Here is a 19291-nt window from a genome sequence, read left to right as displayed (position 1 = left end):
TGTTCCAGGCAGAGCCTTTGCATTTGGTTGGCTGACACATGATACCTTGAGAACTACTAGGGAGAAATGCTGCAGTCGGTGTTCCAGAGCGCAGAGTGGGAATTCCAGGAATATTACACCATTAAGACATAATCGCTTGAAGAATCCACTTGAGGGGTTTGGTTAATGATTGCTGTACTCTAGTTTGAAGACTTTTCTTTAATCCTCCCCCACCCCGTTGAGCTCAGTAATAGGTCTTTTAAGGTAACAAACTGAATTTTTAGTTATTCAAAAAGAACAATTTTTGTCACTAGAACTTTTAGATGCTGTTCTAATTGTCTTTCTGCTGCTGTGATTACAAAAACAAAACAACAACAACAACAACAACAACAAAACAAAAACAGAAACCACTACCAAAACCAACTTGAAAAGGAAAGGGTTTACTTTGCTTACACTTTCTGATCATACTCCATCATTGAGGGAACTTGGTAGAAACTCAAGCAAGAGCAGAGGCAGGGGGATAGCAAGCTGCTTGCTGGCTTTCTTCCTCCTGACTTGCTGAGCTGTTTTTCTTGTACAGCCCAGACCTGTCTGCCATGGGATGGCACTGCTTACAGTGGACTGGGCCCTCCTACATTAATTAACAACTAGGAAAATGCCTCATAGATATGGCTACAGTCAAATCCAATGGAGGAAATTCCTCTGTTGGTTTCCTCTTCCCAGGTGTTTCTAGTTTGTGTAAGGTTCACAGAGGCCTATGAAAAACCAAGGGAGGGGCCTGAAGAGATGGCTCAGCAGGTAGGAACACTTGCTGTCCTTCCAGAGGACCCAGGTTTGGTTCCCAGCACCTACATGGCAGCTAACAACCATCTGTAACTCCAGTTCCAGGGAATCTGACACACTCTTCTGTCTTCTGTGTACTTTGCACAAATGAGTGCACTTACACAGGCAGGCAAAACATTCATACACATAAAATAAAAATAATAGTAATAAATAAAATATTTTAAAAAGAAAAAAATATGTAAGTAAAAATAAAACAAAGAATTGCTTATATCCTGAAGTTCAACTATAAACAGTTAATTTGTGGGCTTATCTCAAAATACTACATTGGTCATTCATGTCCCTCAGACTAAAGCCAAAGTCTTGACAATGGCCTACTAGACATGCCATGTGTCTTCATGCATGTGGTCAAAGCTGGACTGCCTGTATTTCAGCCTTGGCTCTGATTCTTGGACGTTGGTCAAGATATTTAACATTTCAGCACCTAAATATCCTCATGTGTGAAATGAAATAATTATAATTCCTGTCTAGCGGTTATTGTGAAAGTTAATGAATTAATCTTTATGACATGATTCCAATTGATGGCATATAGTGAACATTAAAAAAGGCTTAAATGACAAAGTATTGGAGATTATGAGCAAAGATTTCCTCATAAATACTGCACATTAAAATCATGACCCCTGTGGTCTCTGTTGTAAGAATTTAAGAATACTCCAAATTCTCTCAGAGCAAGATGCAAAATGTTTGGTTAGCCAAACTTAAAATGAACTGTCATTATTTTGGTTTGTTTTATTCTGAGATGAGAGGTAGGATGGATTATATACCATGATTTATACTTTTAAGCACTTTTGTGCTTCCCAAGCATCCTGACACTGAGTTGAGTAAATATCTACCCATTATTAACCAGTAAGACTTTAATGCATAAAATGGGTGTGAAGTTTCAGTTTTCTATATAGGTTGGTTATTTTATTTGTAAAATATTTTTAATATATTGTTTATGAATGCTTTGAGAGTTTCATACAATGTATTTTAATTATATTTCCCCCGTTATCCAACTCCCCTCAGACTCATCCAACTTCATGTTCTTTTTTTCCCTCCCATCAAGTCTAACTTGTGTTGTCCAAATATCTTGAGTATGCAAGCTTCCCTGGTATACGGTCAACCTACCAGGGCTCACAATCTTGAAGAAAATGATTCTTCTCTCAGTAGCTATCAAATACTAATAGCTCTTCATCTAGGGGTGGGGCTTCATGCTCACCTCCACACTCCATGCTGGGATTTTGTCTGGCTGGAGCTGGAGGCTGTCTTGTGCATGAAGTGTGCACTTACAGCACAATTGCTCTAAGTTTGTATGTCTAGAAAATACTGCTTCATTGTAGTTATCCACCACCTCTGGCTCTTACAATCTTTTTACCCCCTCTTCCTCAAAGATTCCTAAGCCTTGGAGGGAGAGATGTAATATGCTTGTCCTATTTAGGCCTGAGTACTCTTCAGTCTCTTATTCTCTGCATGGTGACTAGTTGTGGGTCTCAGTGATAATTGTTTTCATTGTAGGAAGGAAGAAGCTTCTCTGATGAGGGTTGAAAAATACACTAATCCATGAGTGTAGCAATAAGCCACTGGGAGTCATTTTAATACTATGTCCATTTAGTAGAATGCATAATAGCAGGTTCTCCCCTAGGGTCTATAATTTATCTAGCTACAGGTTATTGGCCCCAGTAATGGTGCAAGATATGAGATTCATCTTGTGGAGTGGGGCTTAAATCCAAGCAGCAGGTGATTGGTCACTCCCATTACATTTGTGCCACTATTTCACTAGTGGGCATATCTTGCCAGACCAGTCATTATGGTAGCTTGCAGGGTTTGCAGCTGTGTAAGACTGATGATTACTTTTCTCCTCTAGTAGGATACAGAGCATCTTTCGGGTAAATACCAGGTTTATTTCTTCATGTTTCATAAATCAAATGTGTTGTCTTCACCAATAGGGTTTTATACTCACGTTCTGGGGGGTAACCAAGAGCAGCAGCAATAGCCTGTAATTTTGGGGAGGGGTGTCTGTGATGGCTAATCCTGGGTGTCAACTTGATTTGATCTGAGATTAACTGAAATGAAAGAGAACTTCTTGATTGGATCATCTAAAGCCGGAAGACACACCCTAAATGTGGGCGTTACCTTCTGATGGCAGCCGGTATAAAAGACCAAGGCAGAGGAGAACACGGGGCTTTTTGCGGCTTGCCTTCTCTCTCGCTGGTGGGTTCATCTTGCTGCTGTAGACCAAAGACTAGCTGATATTTGGGAATTTGTCAGACCTCCAGCACCGGATTGGAACTAGTCAACTTGATTGGATCTGGGATTAACTGAAATGAAAGAGATCTTCTTGATTGGATCATCTGAAGCTGGAAGACACACCCTAAATGTCGGCGTTACCTTCTGATGGCAGCCGGTATAAAAGACCAAGGCAGAGGAGAACGTGGGGCTTTTTGCGGCTTGCCTTCTCTCTCACTGGTGAGTTCGTCTTGCTGCTGTACACTGAAGACTAGCTGATATTTTGGAATCTGTCAGTCCTTCAGCACCGGATTGGGACTACTGAGACATCCAGCCTTGTGGACTGAGCAACTACGGATTCTCAGCCTCTCCAGTGTGGTGCAGCCATTGTTGGACTACTCGGACTCTATCCTGTGAGCTAAGCTGATAAATCTTCATACATATTCATTCTACTGGTTCTGTTTCTTTGGAGAACCCTGACTAATACAGTGTCTTTGGGATCCCACAGGTTGGCAGCCCAAAGAGAGGCAAACTATTCTTGCTCCTTAGGTTATTTATTTGCTAGGATGAGGTGTCTAGTTGAAGTATTGTTCCCTTTTATAGATAGCTCCATTTGAACTCTTTGTACATATGTACATGTATATATTTTTATATTTTAGAGCATTCTGCAATAGTAGGCTTCCATATGGTTTCTCAAATGTGGACTTAAATAGTCTCATAGATGTAAATAAAGTGTGTCTATGAAAAGGAAACTTAACCTTAGGATTTTAGGGACTTGGCTTTAATGGTCTGCGAGCAGCAAACAGGTCCTTTGCCGCAGACAAGAATCACAGGTTGGAAATCAGATCCTGAGCCTTACAATTTGCCATGGTATTCCTTTCTTTTCTTTTGAGACTAGATAATTACTATTTCCCAAGACTGCACCAAAATTGTTACTATAATCTGGAACAAAATGTAGAAATAAGGACAATATGAATTAATATCATCATGAAGTAATTAATATTATGATGCAATAGCAATAATATGGTACTTGTAGATGTCATTGCCTGTTATTTATGGAATCTGAGATGCTATAAAGAATGCCCGTATTAGTGCTCATGAGTCTAAAACAAGAGGACCTTGACTTCAAGGTCAACCTGAACTAAATAGCAAAACAGACTAAAAAAAAAGTCTCTGTAAATTTGTAATGAGTTTAAATGGTTTTTGTGATTTTACTTAATAAAATTGCTAATAAACACATTTTTAAGAAAACTTATTTTTCTGAAGTAGTATTTATTTAAATGTTTATTAAGTAGAGCATTAAAATACAAAAGGAGGCCTTCCATGTTAGTTATCCCCATCCACATCCCTGCTCTACGCTACCCACCCATCCCCAACCCATTTAATCCCTCCTAGTCCATTATTATTCTTTCCCTCTTTATATCACTGTATTCTATTTCCTTCCCTTCAAAACTCCTCTCTCCCCCATGGCCCCGTACTAGTTACCTAACCTCTAGGGGTATTCAAATGAAGCACACATATCTAAAGATTCAAAGCTAACATCCATATGTGAGAGAAAACATTCCTGGGTTATCTCACTCGGGATGATTGTTTATAATTCCATCTACTTACCTTCTAATTTCATAATTTCATTTTTCTTAATAGCTGAGTAATATTTAGTCTTGTAAATGTACCATTTTTAGTATTCATTCATCAGTTGAAGGACTCTGGGTTGTTTCCATTCCTGGCTGTTGTTACTAGAGCAGCAGTGAACTTGAATGAGCAGGTATCTCTGTAGTAGGACATAGAGTCCATTGGGTATATGCTCAAGAGTGGTCCTGTGGTAGATTTATTTCTAGCTTTTTTGAAGAACTTGTGCACTAATTTCCCTAGTGGCTGCACAAGTTTGCATGACCAGCAGCGAATAAGTATTCCCCTTTCTCTACATTCACACCAGCATTTATAATTTTTTTTTATTTTTTTTAAATCTTAGTCATTTTGACTGGGGTAAGATGGAATCTCAAAGTAGCTTTAATTTGTACTGCTCTAATGGCTAAGGCTGTTGAACATTTTTTCAAGTGTTTCTCGGTCATTTATATTTCGTCTTTTGAGACTGTTTAGTTCCATTCCATTTTTTAAACTGGGTTGGTTGTTTTCTTGGTGTTGAGTTTTTTTTAGTTCTTTTGACCCTCTGTCTGATGTACAGTTGTCCAAGATTTTTCCTTCTGAAGGCTGCCTCTTCACTCGAATACTGGTGTCTTTTGCTATAGAGAAGTTCTGTAATTTTGTGCTGTCCCATTTCTCAATTGTTGGTCTTAATGCCTGTGCTGTTGGAGTCATGTTCACAAAGTCCTTTCCTCTTCCAAAAGTTACAGTGTATTCCTACTTTCCCCTCTGATTCTGGATATCAGTCTTATGTTGAAGCCCTTGATCCATTTGGAGTTGAGTTTCATGCATGATGAGAGAGATGGATCTAGCTTCATTCTTCTACACATAGCAATCCATTTGTTGAAGATTCTGTCTTTTTTCCAGTATGTATTTTTGGTCTTTTTGTAAAAAGTCAGATGACTGTAGGTATGTGGACTTACATCCAGGTCCTCAATTCCATTCAATTGATCACTGTGTCTGTTTTTATGTTAGTACCATGCTGTTTTAATTACTATAAATGTGTAGTATAATTTAAGATCAGGGATGGCAATTCTTCCAGCAGTTCTTTTATTATTCAGGATTGTTTTGGTTATCCTGTTTGTGTGTTTCCATATGAAATTTAAGATTATTTTTTCAATTTCTGTGAAGAATTGTGTTGGGAATTGTATTGACTCTGTAGGTGTCATTGGGCAGGATGGCCATTTTCACAATATTAATCCTACTAATCCATGAGCATGGGTGGTCTTTCTGTCCTCTGGTATCTTCTTCAATTTATTTCTTTAATATTTTAAAGTTTTTATTATGAAAGTCTTTAACTTCCTTAGTTAGGGTAATTTCAGGCTATTTTTGAGGCTATTGTGAATGAGATTGTTTCCCTGATTTCCTTCTCAGTGTGTTTGTCATTTGCTTATAGGTCACTGAGTTTTTTTTATTGATTTTGTATCCTGCTATTTGGCTGAATATTTATCAGGTCTATGTGTTTTCTGGTGGAGTTGTTATGATCTTTTCGATATAAAATCATGTCATCTGCAAATAAGGAAACATTGGCTTCTTCCTTTCCTACTTGTATCCCCATTATTTCCTTGTCTTATTTTCTAGCTGAGACTCAAACACTAAATTGAACAAGAATGGAGAGGGTAAGCATCCTTGTCTCATTCCTGATTTTAATGGAAATGCTTTGAACTTTTCTGTTAACATGATGTTGGCATGGGCTTGTTGCGTATTGCTTTTATTGAAATATGTCCCCTGCATCCCTGATTCTCCATGACTTTTTAAAAAATGTAATTTATTATTTTTTAATTTTATATGTATGAGTGTATTGCCTGCCTGTATGTATACCAGTGTTGCAAAATACTGCAGAGGTCGAAGAGGGCATTGGATTCCCCTGGAACTGGAGTTAAGGACGGTTCATAGCTGCCATGTGGGTGCTGGGAATCGAACCTGGGTCCTCTGTAAGAGCAGTCAGTGCTCTTAACTGCAGAGCCATCTCTCCAGCCCCAATTCTCCATGGCTTTTATCATGAAGGGATGTTGAATTTTTTCAAAGGCCTTTTCTGCATTTAACAAGATGACCACATGGTTTTTATCTAAGTTGTGGGTGGGGTAGCTGGCAGGCAGATTGACTGGATCTAGGGGTCCCTCCTGGAGAGGTGCAGAGCTCAGGGTGACCTCTAGGCTAGAAGGTAGGCAGAGTAGGTCTGGGGCTCCCTACATGTGACTGTGGAATGGAGGAGAAAGAGAGAGAGAGAGAGAGAGAGAGAGAGAGAGAGAGAGAGAGAGAGAGAAGGAGAGAGGGCTGATCTGAGAAACTTGCTAGGCTCCAACCTCTGTGTGGGCTATGCAACCCTTGCTTGTCTGTGAGTGCTAGAATGGTGAACAGGGAGAGAGAAGGCTGGGATCTAGGAAACTTACTGGGTTATCGGCAGCTGCACAGGCTGTGCGACTCCAGCTAGGCCTGGCAGTGTGGGACAGCCAAGAAGGAGAGGGAAGACCTTGTTTTTAAGATATATATTACTCTTCTGTTCTGTGTTTGGACTTTTATTACAATATTAAGATGAAACATTCTGTCTGAACCAATACAATAAATAACAGCCCATGACGTCTATGCATATGTAGGAATGGGCACAGGAGGGAAAACACTCATGTGGTATCTCAATCGAGGGTCATAAAATTGACGTTTTAGTGAAAACGAAAATCTTACAGTCTCAATTTTGAACATGGCTTTAATCATTTGAATTGTTTCTTGGGGAAGCAAGAGAAATGGCTACTTACTGGCCATGAGGCTACACAGCCGACTTCGTATTATACAGGTTGCTGAGTATAACTGAAAAGCAATTCCAAGGCCCACCACCCAAACATAGAGCACAGACCAGATCCCTCAGCATTTGTTTTATGATCCATAGGGGAATGAGGGGGGGCCTTATACTCACAGGTAAATACCTACAGAGTCTTCAAACCAGAAAGAACTCTGTGGAAAGAAGTCACATGTACACTTGAGAGCAAGAGGAGTCAAACTTGTTCAGAAATAGAAAAGGTGGTTAGGACTTGTAGATTTATGAAGGGGCCATGGTGTTTGTCCAAAGGAATACAAATTTAAGATTTTTCATTTCGTACCTTAAATTTTAGAATATGTAGCATGAAGTTCTGCCATTCTGGGTAACTTCGGATTCTAAGTGGAATTTCATATAAACTAGGACTGTTACTAGAACTTGTAAAGGCCTCTAGACATCTTGGTAGGCTAGTGGCCAGTTTCAAGGTAAAGATCAGCTTCATATATCTGCCAGCAGTAAGATGTTGTAGGAGCAGCAATTATGCCCCTAGCGAGCATTCCTTTGAGGATGTGGAAGGACAAGCAATGAGACTTTTCTGCACACTGGGAACAAAAGACACCACTTAATGAAACTTATTTCTTAGGCAAGTTGTCACGAGTGTGAAGTTTGCATTTGACAATATGTGTACAGATAAAGGATATACAAACAAACCCTGCCTTTCTAAAATGCCACTGCAATTTTTTCAGATGCTGACATTTATTCTCCTTTTTTTTAATTTTAAAAGAAAATTGGCCCTGAAACATCATCCAGACAAGAATCCAGATGACCCAACTGCTGCTGAAAAGTTTAAAGAAATCAACAATGCCCATACAGTCCTCACAGACATATCCAAGAGAAGCATTTATGACAAGTATGGGTCTCTGGGACTCTATGTGGCCGAGCAGTTTGGAGATAAAAATGTCAAAACTTACTTCATGCTATCAAGCTGGTGGGCAAAGGTGAGTCACATTTTTTTCTTCAGAACAATTTCCTGGAAGATCCTTGTATTACTCATTCTTTTAGACTCCCTCTTAAAGAAAGACCAGCCTTACGTCTATTAAACTCTTGTAAATAAAATGAGACATTGCTTCCACTGAAAGCTGCTATTTGGGAACCATTTTTGCTTTAGCCCATCAGTTAATTATAAAATCCAACATGACTTACAATATTTCTAGATATTAATTATATTTGAGTTTGGAGCTTCAGGTTCATTCTGACTACCCTCCCTTCCCCTTGTGGTGACTAATTAAGAACTGACTCATTGATCAAAACCAAAAATAATTTATTAGTGTGACAACTGTTTAATAAATGATTATAAGATAAATTTAGCCATGTACTTTACTATCTATAGCATAGACTACATCACCAAAGACAATACTTGGGATTATGAGTGATAATTATGCCATAAGCTCAGCTGGAGCCTGCCTTAAGGTAGTGGAGGAGGAAATGAGGGGAAAGGTGAGAGTTGAGTAGTGGAGGAAAGGGACTTGGGGAAGGAAAGAGGAATGGATATCTGATTAAGTAAAAGGAAATATTTTTAAAGACTTAGTGCTTAGAATTGGCTTTTTGTATAGTAAATTTTGTTTGGTTTCCTAGGAATCCCTCATATATGTATGTTTGGTGGTTTTATATTTTACATGAATGTTAATATTCTTCTGTTACAAGTATAGTTTTACATATAGAAGATACATATAGTTCATTAACATATTTTGTGGACAGATGACATTCAAATAAAGTGTGATAAACAATAATTTAAAAAACCTTGATCTTGCCAAGTGTGGTAGCACACACCTTTAATCCCAGTACTCCCGAGGTAGAGGCAGACAGATTTCTGTGAGATTGAGGTCAGCCTGGTCTACACAGCGAGTTCCAGACCACCTGGAACCAGTGCTCTGTTATAAAAACAAACAAATGAAAAATACCTTATCTTCAGAAAAGACAGGATTTAAGCTCAGCAAAATTTTTTACTGCTGCTTTCTTCTTAAACTTTCTAAATTGAAGAACTTGGTAGGAGAGACAAACTGTTTTCATATATAAACATGGGATACCCCAAAGCCCCACTTGCCTTCTGTTACTATCTGCTACTATCTGTTAGACTTTTTCTCTAATGGAAGACTTGAGAGGAAGAGGTGGTGTTGATAGGATTTGGAACTTGGAATGAGGGGTACATATTGACCATGTCATTTATTAAGCCAGATTAGCATGCACATAACAAGGTGGGCTCTTGTGAACTTGCATGAGAACCTCACTTCCGGGCATAACAATCTTTCCATGGGAAGGAACATATGCAGTTCAGCTAATTACACACAAGCATGTGACTGAATATTGCAGCCTATCTGCCTAAAGATGAGACTAGGTTATCTTGCCCAGGAAGCTGAAGAAATGGATCAAATTCCCTACAGACAAGCCTCATCTACCATATACAATACAAAACAATTATATGTGTGGTTCTTTAAAAATAATGTTACAAAGAAATATATCTTCCCTTTGTGCATGCCAAAGTCCAACTGCATGCTGCCCATCAAAATGGCCTGGCACATAACAATCATGCATTAAATAGTCACCATATGAATGAATCAATTAACATCAATGGTGTGTATTTTTTTAAATACCAGATACTTGTGTATTGTACTAACAGTGGCAGGGGACAAAGCAAGGCTATTTCTCACACACAAAAAATCAACTTAATGAAAGCAGTTTACAAAAACAAAATGGTAAGAGTGAAAAGGAAATTCTGAGAATGATAGAGAAGTTTCAGGGTACAAAGGAAAAGCACAAGCCTAGGTGAAGAACAGCAGCGGTCCTTGTGGGCCAGAGCTGGAGCATGCTCAGGGAGGGACCTGAAACCCAGTGGCTCTTTTAAATTTGCCTAAAATGAGGAAGACGTACAGAATCCATAGCAAAGAGATGGCAGATATAAGGCCGTGAACAGAGCTCCCCGACTGCAGGCCATCCAAGGCTCCATCCCACTCCTGGGGAAGAAGGGTACTGGTACCTGAGCTAGGCAGGAGAAGGAAAGTGAGGGCAGCAACACTGAAGAGTTCCACTTGGGTCACTGAAGAAATGTGTATGTATACAAGTAACCTTTGACTTTGCTCTCTCTTGCTCATTAATTATATAAAAATCTGGATTCAAATTTAAGATATACAGATTACTTCATTTCTATTTCAAATAATGTATTTAAATACATTTACAAATTTGATTTTGTTCAATTGACAAAAATGGGTTTCTTACAATTTTAGATTGGGGAAATCAAGAATATGTCTTTCTTTTAGTGAGCAAGACTTCTGTGTTTGTAGAGAAATCTTGGTGTTAGTCCCTAGAAGAAGCAATAATTTCTTTGCTAATTACTTTTGTATACTCATTAGTTCAGTAGATATTGGATATCTGCAGCATATCAGGTTTTGAACCATGAGGCATATGGGGTTGAAGGATGACTAATAATTGTAGCCTCTAAGATACTCACAGCCTAATATAATATGCCAGACCTATAAGCCAGTCTGTGTTCTAAACTGTCAAGATCCAAGTTAATATGGCATACCAAGATCCAAGCATCAAGATCCAAGTTGGTGTGGCATACAGTTGGAACACAAAGGAGGGAATCATTTATTTGGAGTGGGATCAGATACAATATAATAGAGATGAGTTTTGAGATGAGTTTTGTTGGAAATGAGATGGGGTGTTTAGGCTGGCAAATCCACAAATCCAAATCTCCAGGCAGACCCTGGAGAGCCAAGCTGTAGTGCAAGAACAGGGTTGTGGTGGTACAGGGAGAACTGGCAGGAGTCCTGTTACCTTCATCAAGAACTTGGCTGTGTCTGTCAGGTAGGAAAGCCAATTGCCTGGGTTCAGGAGAACAGGGATTCCAGATAATTTACTCCAGCAGCCCTGCATGGGGCAGGGGAGGGGGGAGAGTTAAAGGAAGCAAGAGTGGAGGCAGAGAGACTCCTGGCATGTTCATACCTAGACACTGGGGAGAGGCTCCAAAGTGCTCTGTCCCAAATAGAGGAGATGGAGAGGCTGTAAGGGATCTTGAGAGATTCTACAAGACTAACAAAAACATGGGGAGGGGCAGGGAGTCCCCTGTATGGGTAGGAAGAAGTATCCTATAGCTTCTGTGATGAGAAATTCACTTCCATTGAACAAGGCAGCTTGACCAGCTCACCTCACCTGTGAGCATCTTGTCTATTGGTTGGTTTGGCTATTGTTTTGCTTTACTCTGCTCTTAATGATCATGCTAGCTCAAGGAAAAAGAAGTTGCCAAACTTCATTACTCTGACTGCAAGTCTTTTCCTCTGGATCTCACCTGTCTCCTTTGTGAGCAAAGAGAAGTTATTTCCAAGGAACTGAAAATATAGTTCCTTCAAGAGTAAAGATGAGGGTGGGTATGGGGTTGGCAGGGTGCACTGGATAGGTCTTTAGGTCTTTGGGGCATGGCTTATGAGATCACTTTCCTCACCATGCCCTTTACCTCTACCTTGCTCTGCCTCTGTTTCCCCTAGACCCTGTTCATCATTATCGGCCTCTTGACCGGCTGCTATTTTTGTTGTTGCCTGTGCTGCTGCTGTAACTGTTGTTGTGGACACTGTCGACCCAAATCATCGACATCAGAGGAGGACTTCTATGTGTCACCAGAGGACCTCGAGGAACAGATCAGGACTGACATGGAAAAAGGTGGGGAAAGCTGAGAATAGACATAGCGGATATCAGGCCATAGACTTGACTAAGCACCAGGTCTTACTAAAGTTAGAGAGGTCCAGCAACCACACGGAGGGATTCCCACAGACTGTCAGCTCTAGTGGGTATTTGGGGAGAAGACAAAGGGACATTTGCCCTTACCAAGCATAGAGAAAAACTGAACTTGATTAGAGAGAAATCATAAAATATGTCAAGATGATGTAAAAGCAAGCACAGTTCACCATCTTATTACAAGAGAATGAGCTCCGGGTTGATGGAGGTTTGGGTGAGAGTGTACATGGCTGGAGAACCAAGGTAGAAATTTCTCCCAGCATCTCCATGGATATACAAAGGACTGATGAAAAAGTTGCAACCCTTGACTTTTCCTTTGTATCATTTCATGATGATTTTGGGATGGAGCAGAGTTGGCCTCTTTTCTGCCTCTGAAATGCAACTTCTTTACAAGTACCCACTCTCAGGGATAGCTGAGGGATAGTCCATCAAGAATGGACTATTTGGTGCTGGAGGGATGACTCGGTGGTTAAGAGCACTGGCTGTTCTTACAGAAGACCTGGGTTCAAATACCAGTACCTACATGGTAACTAACAACTGTTCATAACTCCAGTTCCTGTTCCAGGGGATCCAACATCCTCTTCTGTCCTCTGCAGTCTTTGCATAACATGGGTACATTTACACACATGCAGGTATTACACACATAAAATAAAAATAAATTTAAAGGAAAATGAATGGACTATTTGGGACTGGCGAAGTAGCTCACCAGTTAAGAGAACTGAGTGCAGAAGACCAGATTTGGTTCCCAGCACCCACATAATGCTAACCACAGTCATAGTCTCAGTTCCAGGGGATCTGATGCCCTCTTCTGACCTTCCCAGGCATTGCACAACACAGGTGCACTTACAAACATGCAGGCAAAGCACTCATATACATAAAATAAAAAATAAAAAGAATGAACTATTTGCCTTGCTAAGCCTCCACCTGCTCTTCTGTATAATGCATCATCATGATATATTCATTCTTCATGTTCATTCTGCCAAGAAATAAAAAAGAAAAAATGTGAAGAAGGATAAGATCCCACAAAATTCACAATACCAGAGAATGTTATGTTCTTTGGGAAATGTCTTTGTTTAAGCAAGCTGGGGTCAATCCTGCTGTTGTATTGCTCTGTCTTGCAGTCATATCCCCTGTCATTCTTTTTCCTGTAGAATGCATTATTATTTTATATCACAGACTTTATCACTAGATTCCCCCTCCCCAAACAGCTAAGAGAAATATTTGATCATTGAAAGCAGCATGTTGTTTTGGGGACTGCTAGAGTCAGGATGGTGCACGCTCTGATTCTGTACTCTGATTCTCTGGTCACACTGAAACAGAGCACTAGGGACCATTTAAAGGCTTCCATATGCCTTGCATTTCCTGTCAAATGTGATGTTAAATAACATCTTGTATGAATGAACCATTCAGACCCAGCACAAATGGAGGAGTCTTCAATCATGTAAGTAGCACTGAGTTCTAGACTCTTTCAGAATTGGGATCTTACAGTGGGTGGAAGGTTTTTTTGTTTTTGTTTTTGTTTTTTATTCCCAAAACTTCAGTCTCTTTCTATGGGGGTAGTCATTCCAGCAGCCAGAGGTGTATGGTCACTTCTTGTTACTACCAATGGAACTGAACTATGAGCTTGGAGTGAAATATAATTATCATATTTTTATTTTGCATTACCTTGGCTACAAGAAGACAGATTGTAAATATTTGAATGGGGAATACAGAAAGAGCAGGCACACAGAATTGTTAACGAATGAATTAAGCAGTGTTAGTAGTTACATGGAAAGGCCTTCATTTTAGGGAAGGGTGGGGGTCTGTGACACAACTTGTTTATGAATGATGATTCCAGTACAACAGTCCCATCTGCTCTTGTGAGGGAGATGTTTAATAATGAAAAAGAAAATGCCATACTTCATTATTTTGGCTGTGACTCATTTCCCCTGGGTGTAACTTCCTAGGCAAAACTTTATGAGGAAATTGATTTTCAATGAAACTGAAGTGATAGTCCTACCAGGGTAAAGATAGGGTGGATATGTGGTGTGGAGTACAGCGTGGAATCTTCAAGTCTCTAAGGGTACAGAGTCACAAGATCATACTAGAGGTCACTGGCCACATTGATCACAGGATCCCCCTGTAACATCCATCAGTCAGCCCAGTACTCAGCCCCTGGCAGAGCACAGGGAAGGGCAGGGAGATACAGTATTCCGTTGTCAGCAGCTGGGTGGCTTTGTCTCAGCTTTTTCTTCTTTAATTTTATGTAGTCTCTTTCTCTTCCCAGGGAGAAGATGGGATTGCAGGGTTTTCCCCCATACGTATTTTAGGTTAAGTTACCTTTTAAATTGCTTAAGATCAATATGCAAAGGAGTGAGTTTCACTGTGGCATCTTGATACATATATGTCATTATCTTCTTCATCCTTAACTTTCCATTTATATTTAGGACCACCTAAACTAGGTGAATTGAACCTAGATATCCCAAATCTACTGTTCACACTTGTCTGAAAAGCATCACTGCCTTCCTCTTTTAAATGGGATAAAAGCTCCACTAGGTCATTTCAGTAGACCCTTGTGGAAGTTTCTTTTCTGGAACAAAAATTCATTGTAGGTGCCAGATTCTCCCAGGCCTGCTCCTGCCTGGTGGTTGGTGATGGATCTGCACAGTTCTTGTGTTCTCAGTTCTGACACCCCAGAGCTACCAGCTCTACCTGACCAACTCTAGGTCAGATTCAAGAATCCCAGACTGCTTTGTTAACAAATCCTTAACCCAAAAGAATAGCTTTATCTTATTTCTAAATATTTGAAAGATTTTGTGCAAGGGTGATCCAGGTTTTGTGGTTCCAGAAATTTATGCAATCTAGGCAACCCTCTTTAAGAAAATAACACAAAATATGCTTTGAAAGTGAGTATTTACTTGAAATGAGAGAAAGAAATCACAACATATTGCTGAGCTGACAAGTACCATGCATGTTACAAAATTGAGAAACTAGCAATCATTCAACTACCTAGCTCAGCTCATAATACCTTTCTGCATGGCTGAATATTTTTTGATTGCCTCTTCATTTGACAGTAAGTGTGTTGTAGCATTTTCTGTAGATGGTATAAAAATAATTCTTCCTTTCCTCTACTGTGCTTGATCTGAATTTATTATTGATGAATTTCTATTAGCTTTACAACTCATTATTGACTGCATTGTATAAATATTAGGGATAGTTGTCAGATTTGGGAAGCCTGTCTACTTCATTTCATACATAGAAGATATAAGATTTGGAAGAATTTTCCACAGACAACTTTTGACTCTGCCCTAAACCTTGTTGCTGTTACAACACCCAGTCCAGGGTCAGAGTCCATTTGATTCATTCATATTATGAATTTCAGTCTCTAGCTTGGGTCTTAATTGTCCCTGTAGTACATGAATTGGCATAGGAGACTGTAGGAGCATTCCAAAGTTAATCTTACACATGTATGGTTAGCAATAATTAGCTATATCTAGAGTTGCTGAAAACTACCAAGTTAAGTCCATGAAACTCAAAACGAAACTTCTCTGTAATTCTAGTTTCCTTTAGCCAAATCCCTCAAAAGATCTTCCATATCCACTATCAGGAAGAAAAAGAACAAAAACCAATGTGAAAAGAACGTTTCTCCTAATTTTGATAAAATGTCCCTCTTTGAGGTCTTTTAAAGTGGTCTTATAAGGTTCTGTGCTGGTGGTGGTCTCTGGGGCTTGAGTCATATCAACAGTGCCCTGAATCTACCACTGTTCTTTGTTGCAACATTTTCTTGTGAGAATCTATGCTTCATTTGCAGTCAGTTGCATTAGTTAGGTTCAGACTCATATTGCACTAATTCAATTTGCAGGCAAAATAATGCTAGTTAAGACTGGTAAGAAGGGGGTTGGAGAGTTGGTTCAGTGGTTAAGAGCACTGACTGCTCTTGCAGAGGACCTGGGTTTGATTCCCAGCACCCACTTGGTGGCTAACAACCATCTGTAACTCCAGTTCCAGGGAAATTCAATGCCCTCTTCTGACCTCTGTGGGCATTGCACAACATGGGTGCACTTACATACGTGCAGGCAATACACTAATACACATAAAATAAAAAATAAATTCTTTTAGCAAAGAGTAGTAAGAAGGAAAACCCAGACTCTACCTAAAGACTGTGCTTTCTGGAATGTGGTCTGAGTAATAGACTGTGGTTTAATCTGTTCCACAAAAGAAAGGGACCCACATGAAGTTATTTTAGAAAATACATTTAGCCAGGCATGGTGGTGCAGGAGACTCCCAGTACTCAAGAGACTGAGGCAAGAGAACTGCAAGTTTGGGACAAGTTAAGAATATAATAAGACCTTGTCTCCAAAAAAAGAGAAAGGAAATAAGAAAAGAAAGGGGGCAGAGAAGAGAGGGGTGAAAGAAAGTTTAATAAGAAAAGGAAAAAGAATAAGAAAACACAGTTGAAAGAGGCTGCTGGTCACTTGGATATCAAACCACTGTACTCATTGTAATTACAGCATACATTAAAACTTGATGCAAAAGGTAAATGTATAGTCTAGAAAAACTGGAAAAATTTGAAAGCAGTGATAAGGCACTGGGGCTTTGATAATTTTACTTTAATGAGATTAAATAAAAATGACAAATATTTTCTCACTTGGGTTATTATTAATACTTATGATATATTGAAATATAAACCTAGGGTTTTAGAATTGGGAGGAGTCCAAGGGGTCCAACTACTCCAGATTGCATGCCTTTTGTTTCTTTTCTTTGTCTTATCTCATTGAAAAGACTTCCAGAACTTGATTTATTGTTGTGCTATTATTATCTTGAAATGATTAATTTTGAACAAAGCATGCCGCATTTTCCTCTTCACAGGTTTTTACAAATTATATAGCCAGTACTGTGGGCATTTCCCTGGAAAAATGGAATGGGGAAGCTGATTGAGATAAGATATAGTCCTGTGTGGAGCAGTGTGGGATTTATATTAGTTGCTTATCTTAATGCTGTGTGTGTGTGTGTGTGTGTGTGTGTGCGTGCGTGCATGCAAGTGCATACCAGTTGTAACAAGATACAAAAGCAGCGAGATCCTAAATTGCAACCAGTTATCTCTGAACTGCCTGCGCTTAGAGATTTAACCAATATATGAAGAATATGAGTAGAAATTAATTTTTCATGAATGCTGATTTTTAAGGAAGGTAGCATTTCTTTCTTCTGCCATTCATTTATCCAGAAATCCCAAGTTACAGAATATAATAAAACTTATATGAGGCTATTCTCCCTCCAGAACGAAAATGCTTAGCTCTTTCCTCCTGCCTTAATAGACTAATCAAGAAAAGGAAATACAGGGGTTCACTAGAAAAGCATATTCCTAATTTGAATTCAGTGACTAACCACTTCAAATATCACTTTAAAATTTATTATATTTCTTTAAAAATCTTTTATTGTGTATGTGTGTGTGTATTGTGTATGTGTGATGTATGCATTTATGTATGTGCATGATGTGCATGCAATGCCCACAGAAGAAAGAAGATGGTGTGAAATCCCCTGGAACTGGAGCTACAGATGGTTGTTAGCCACCATATGGGTGCTGGGTCCTGTGGAAGAACAGCAAAATTTCCTAACCCCTGAGCCAAGTCTCCAGCCCCATTTATTTCTTAATTTATGAAAATCTAAACTTGGCTGCATCAGTGTAGAGGCTCTGATCTCAGCAGATCACTATAGAGTGCCAAGTTCTAGCCTCCCTCTGGCCTCCCTCAGGCTGAGTGCCTGAAAGCCTGCCTCCACATGGTGGTGCGCTTCCCCTAATTGTGCCATACCATCCCCCTACCTGGGATTTTGTGAGGCCCCTCCCAAGGCCCCAGGGCAGATCTGGCTTTGGTAGGCTAAGGCTGAGATCCCAGCAGATAGCCTGAGAGGGTGGGTTCAGACCTTCACTGGTGTAGGGGCTCTGATCTCAGCAGACACCCCCCCCCAGAGTGCCCAGTTCTGGCCTCCCTTAGGCAGAGGATTTAAGAACACAGGGGACTGCCTGAGAGTCTCTGGATCTGGATCCCGTCTCCACATGGTGAAGGAAGCTTGAGTGTACCTGACTGGAACCTGAATTGGGCTTTTGTGTGTACTCCTGAATAGCTGATCTGAAGCCATCTGTTCCCTCCAAATTAAACCTGAGAGAACCTGAACCCTGTACCAACCAGCTTTACATAACCAATAAAGAAAGTATCTAGGAACCTGGATAATACAAACAGAAGCATACTTCAGCTTAATTCTCATATCAGAATCATAAACAACAAAAGAAATTCACATGCCAAAATCACAACAAATAATTAAATGGAAAGCAAAAACACTACGTCCCCACCAAACTCCACCAATCCTGTAGAAGAGTTCTACAAGGAGAACCCCCTAGAGATAACCCAGGACACTGAATTAAAAAGAACAATCATAAACATGATCAAGGAATCCACCAAATTTAAAGAACACATGAACAAACAAATCAAAGAGCTAAAGGAAGATAGGGATAAACTTCTGAATGGATTCACAAAAGAGATAGAAAGAGTGAAGAAAACTCAGGCAGAAATGAAGAAGGAAGTACAAAACTCAATAAGCCAACTTGAAACAACAGGAGAAAGCCTAACCACTAGAATGAATGAAATAGAAAACAGAATATCAACACTGGAGGATAAAGTTGAAGAACTGAACCACTCAAGCAAAGAATATGGAAAAAAATTTAAAATACAGGAATGGCAAATGCAAGAGATGTGGGACACCAAGAAAAGACCAAATCTACAGATCATAGAAATAGAGGAAGGGGAAAATTTTCAGGTTAATGGTGTTGACCAGACCTTAGACAGGATCGTAGAAGAGAACTTCCTGAAAATAAGAAAAGACAGCCCCATACAAATACAGGAAGCACAGAGAACACCAAATAGACAGGATCATAAAAGGAGCTCCCCACGACATATCCTATCGAAAACACTAAATGTACAGAACAAAGAGAGAATACTGAAAGCAGCAAAAGAAAAACAAGTCACATACAAAGGAAAGCCCATCAGAATTACAGCTGACTTATCAGTGCAAACTATGAAAGCCAGAAGAGCCTGGACCAAGGTTTTT

At 39.6% G+C, this 19291-nt stretch overlaps 1 protein-coding gene across 2 annotated transcripts in view; it reads left to right on the top strand.

Moving 5' to 3' along the window:
• The window catches only part of Dnajc5b (DnaJ heat shock protein family (Hsp40) member C5 beta), a 121558-nt gene that overhangs the window by 84598 nt on the left and 17669 nt on the right, over nucleotides 1–19291 (top strand). For both annotated transcript variants that reach the window (XM_008850259.1, XM_008850260.1), the window contains exons 3-4: nucleotides 8205–8418; nucleotides 11962–12133. In XM_008850259.1, the coding sequence (XP_008848481.1) occupies nucleotides 8205–8418; nucleotides 11962–12133 (386 nt within the window). The remainder of the gene's footprint in view (nucleotides 1–8204; nucleotides 8419–11961; nucleotides 12134–19291) is intronic.

This window comes from Nannospalax galili, unplaced genomic scaffold (genome assembly GCF_000622305.1).
Source record: "Nannospalax galili isolate Female #2095 unplaced genomic scaffold, S.galili_v1.0 scaffold1005, whole genome shotgun sequence".
Classification (NCBI taxonomy): domain Eukaryota; kingdom Metazoa; phylum Chordata; class Mammalia; order Rodentia; family Spalacidae; genus Nannospalax; species Nannospalax galili.
This window is presented reverse-complemented; position numbering and strand designations above follow the sequence as displayed.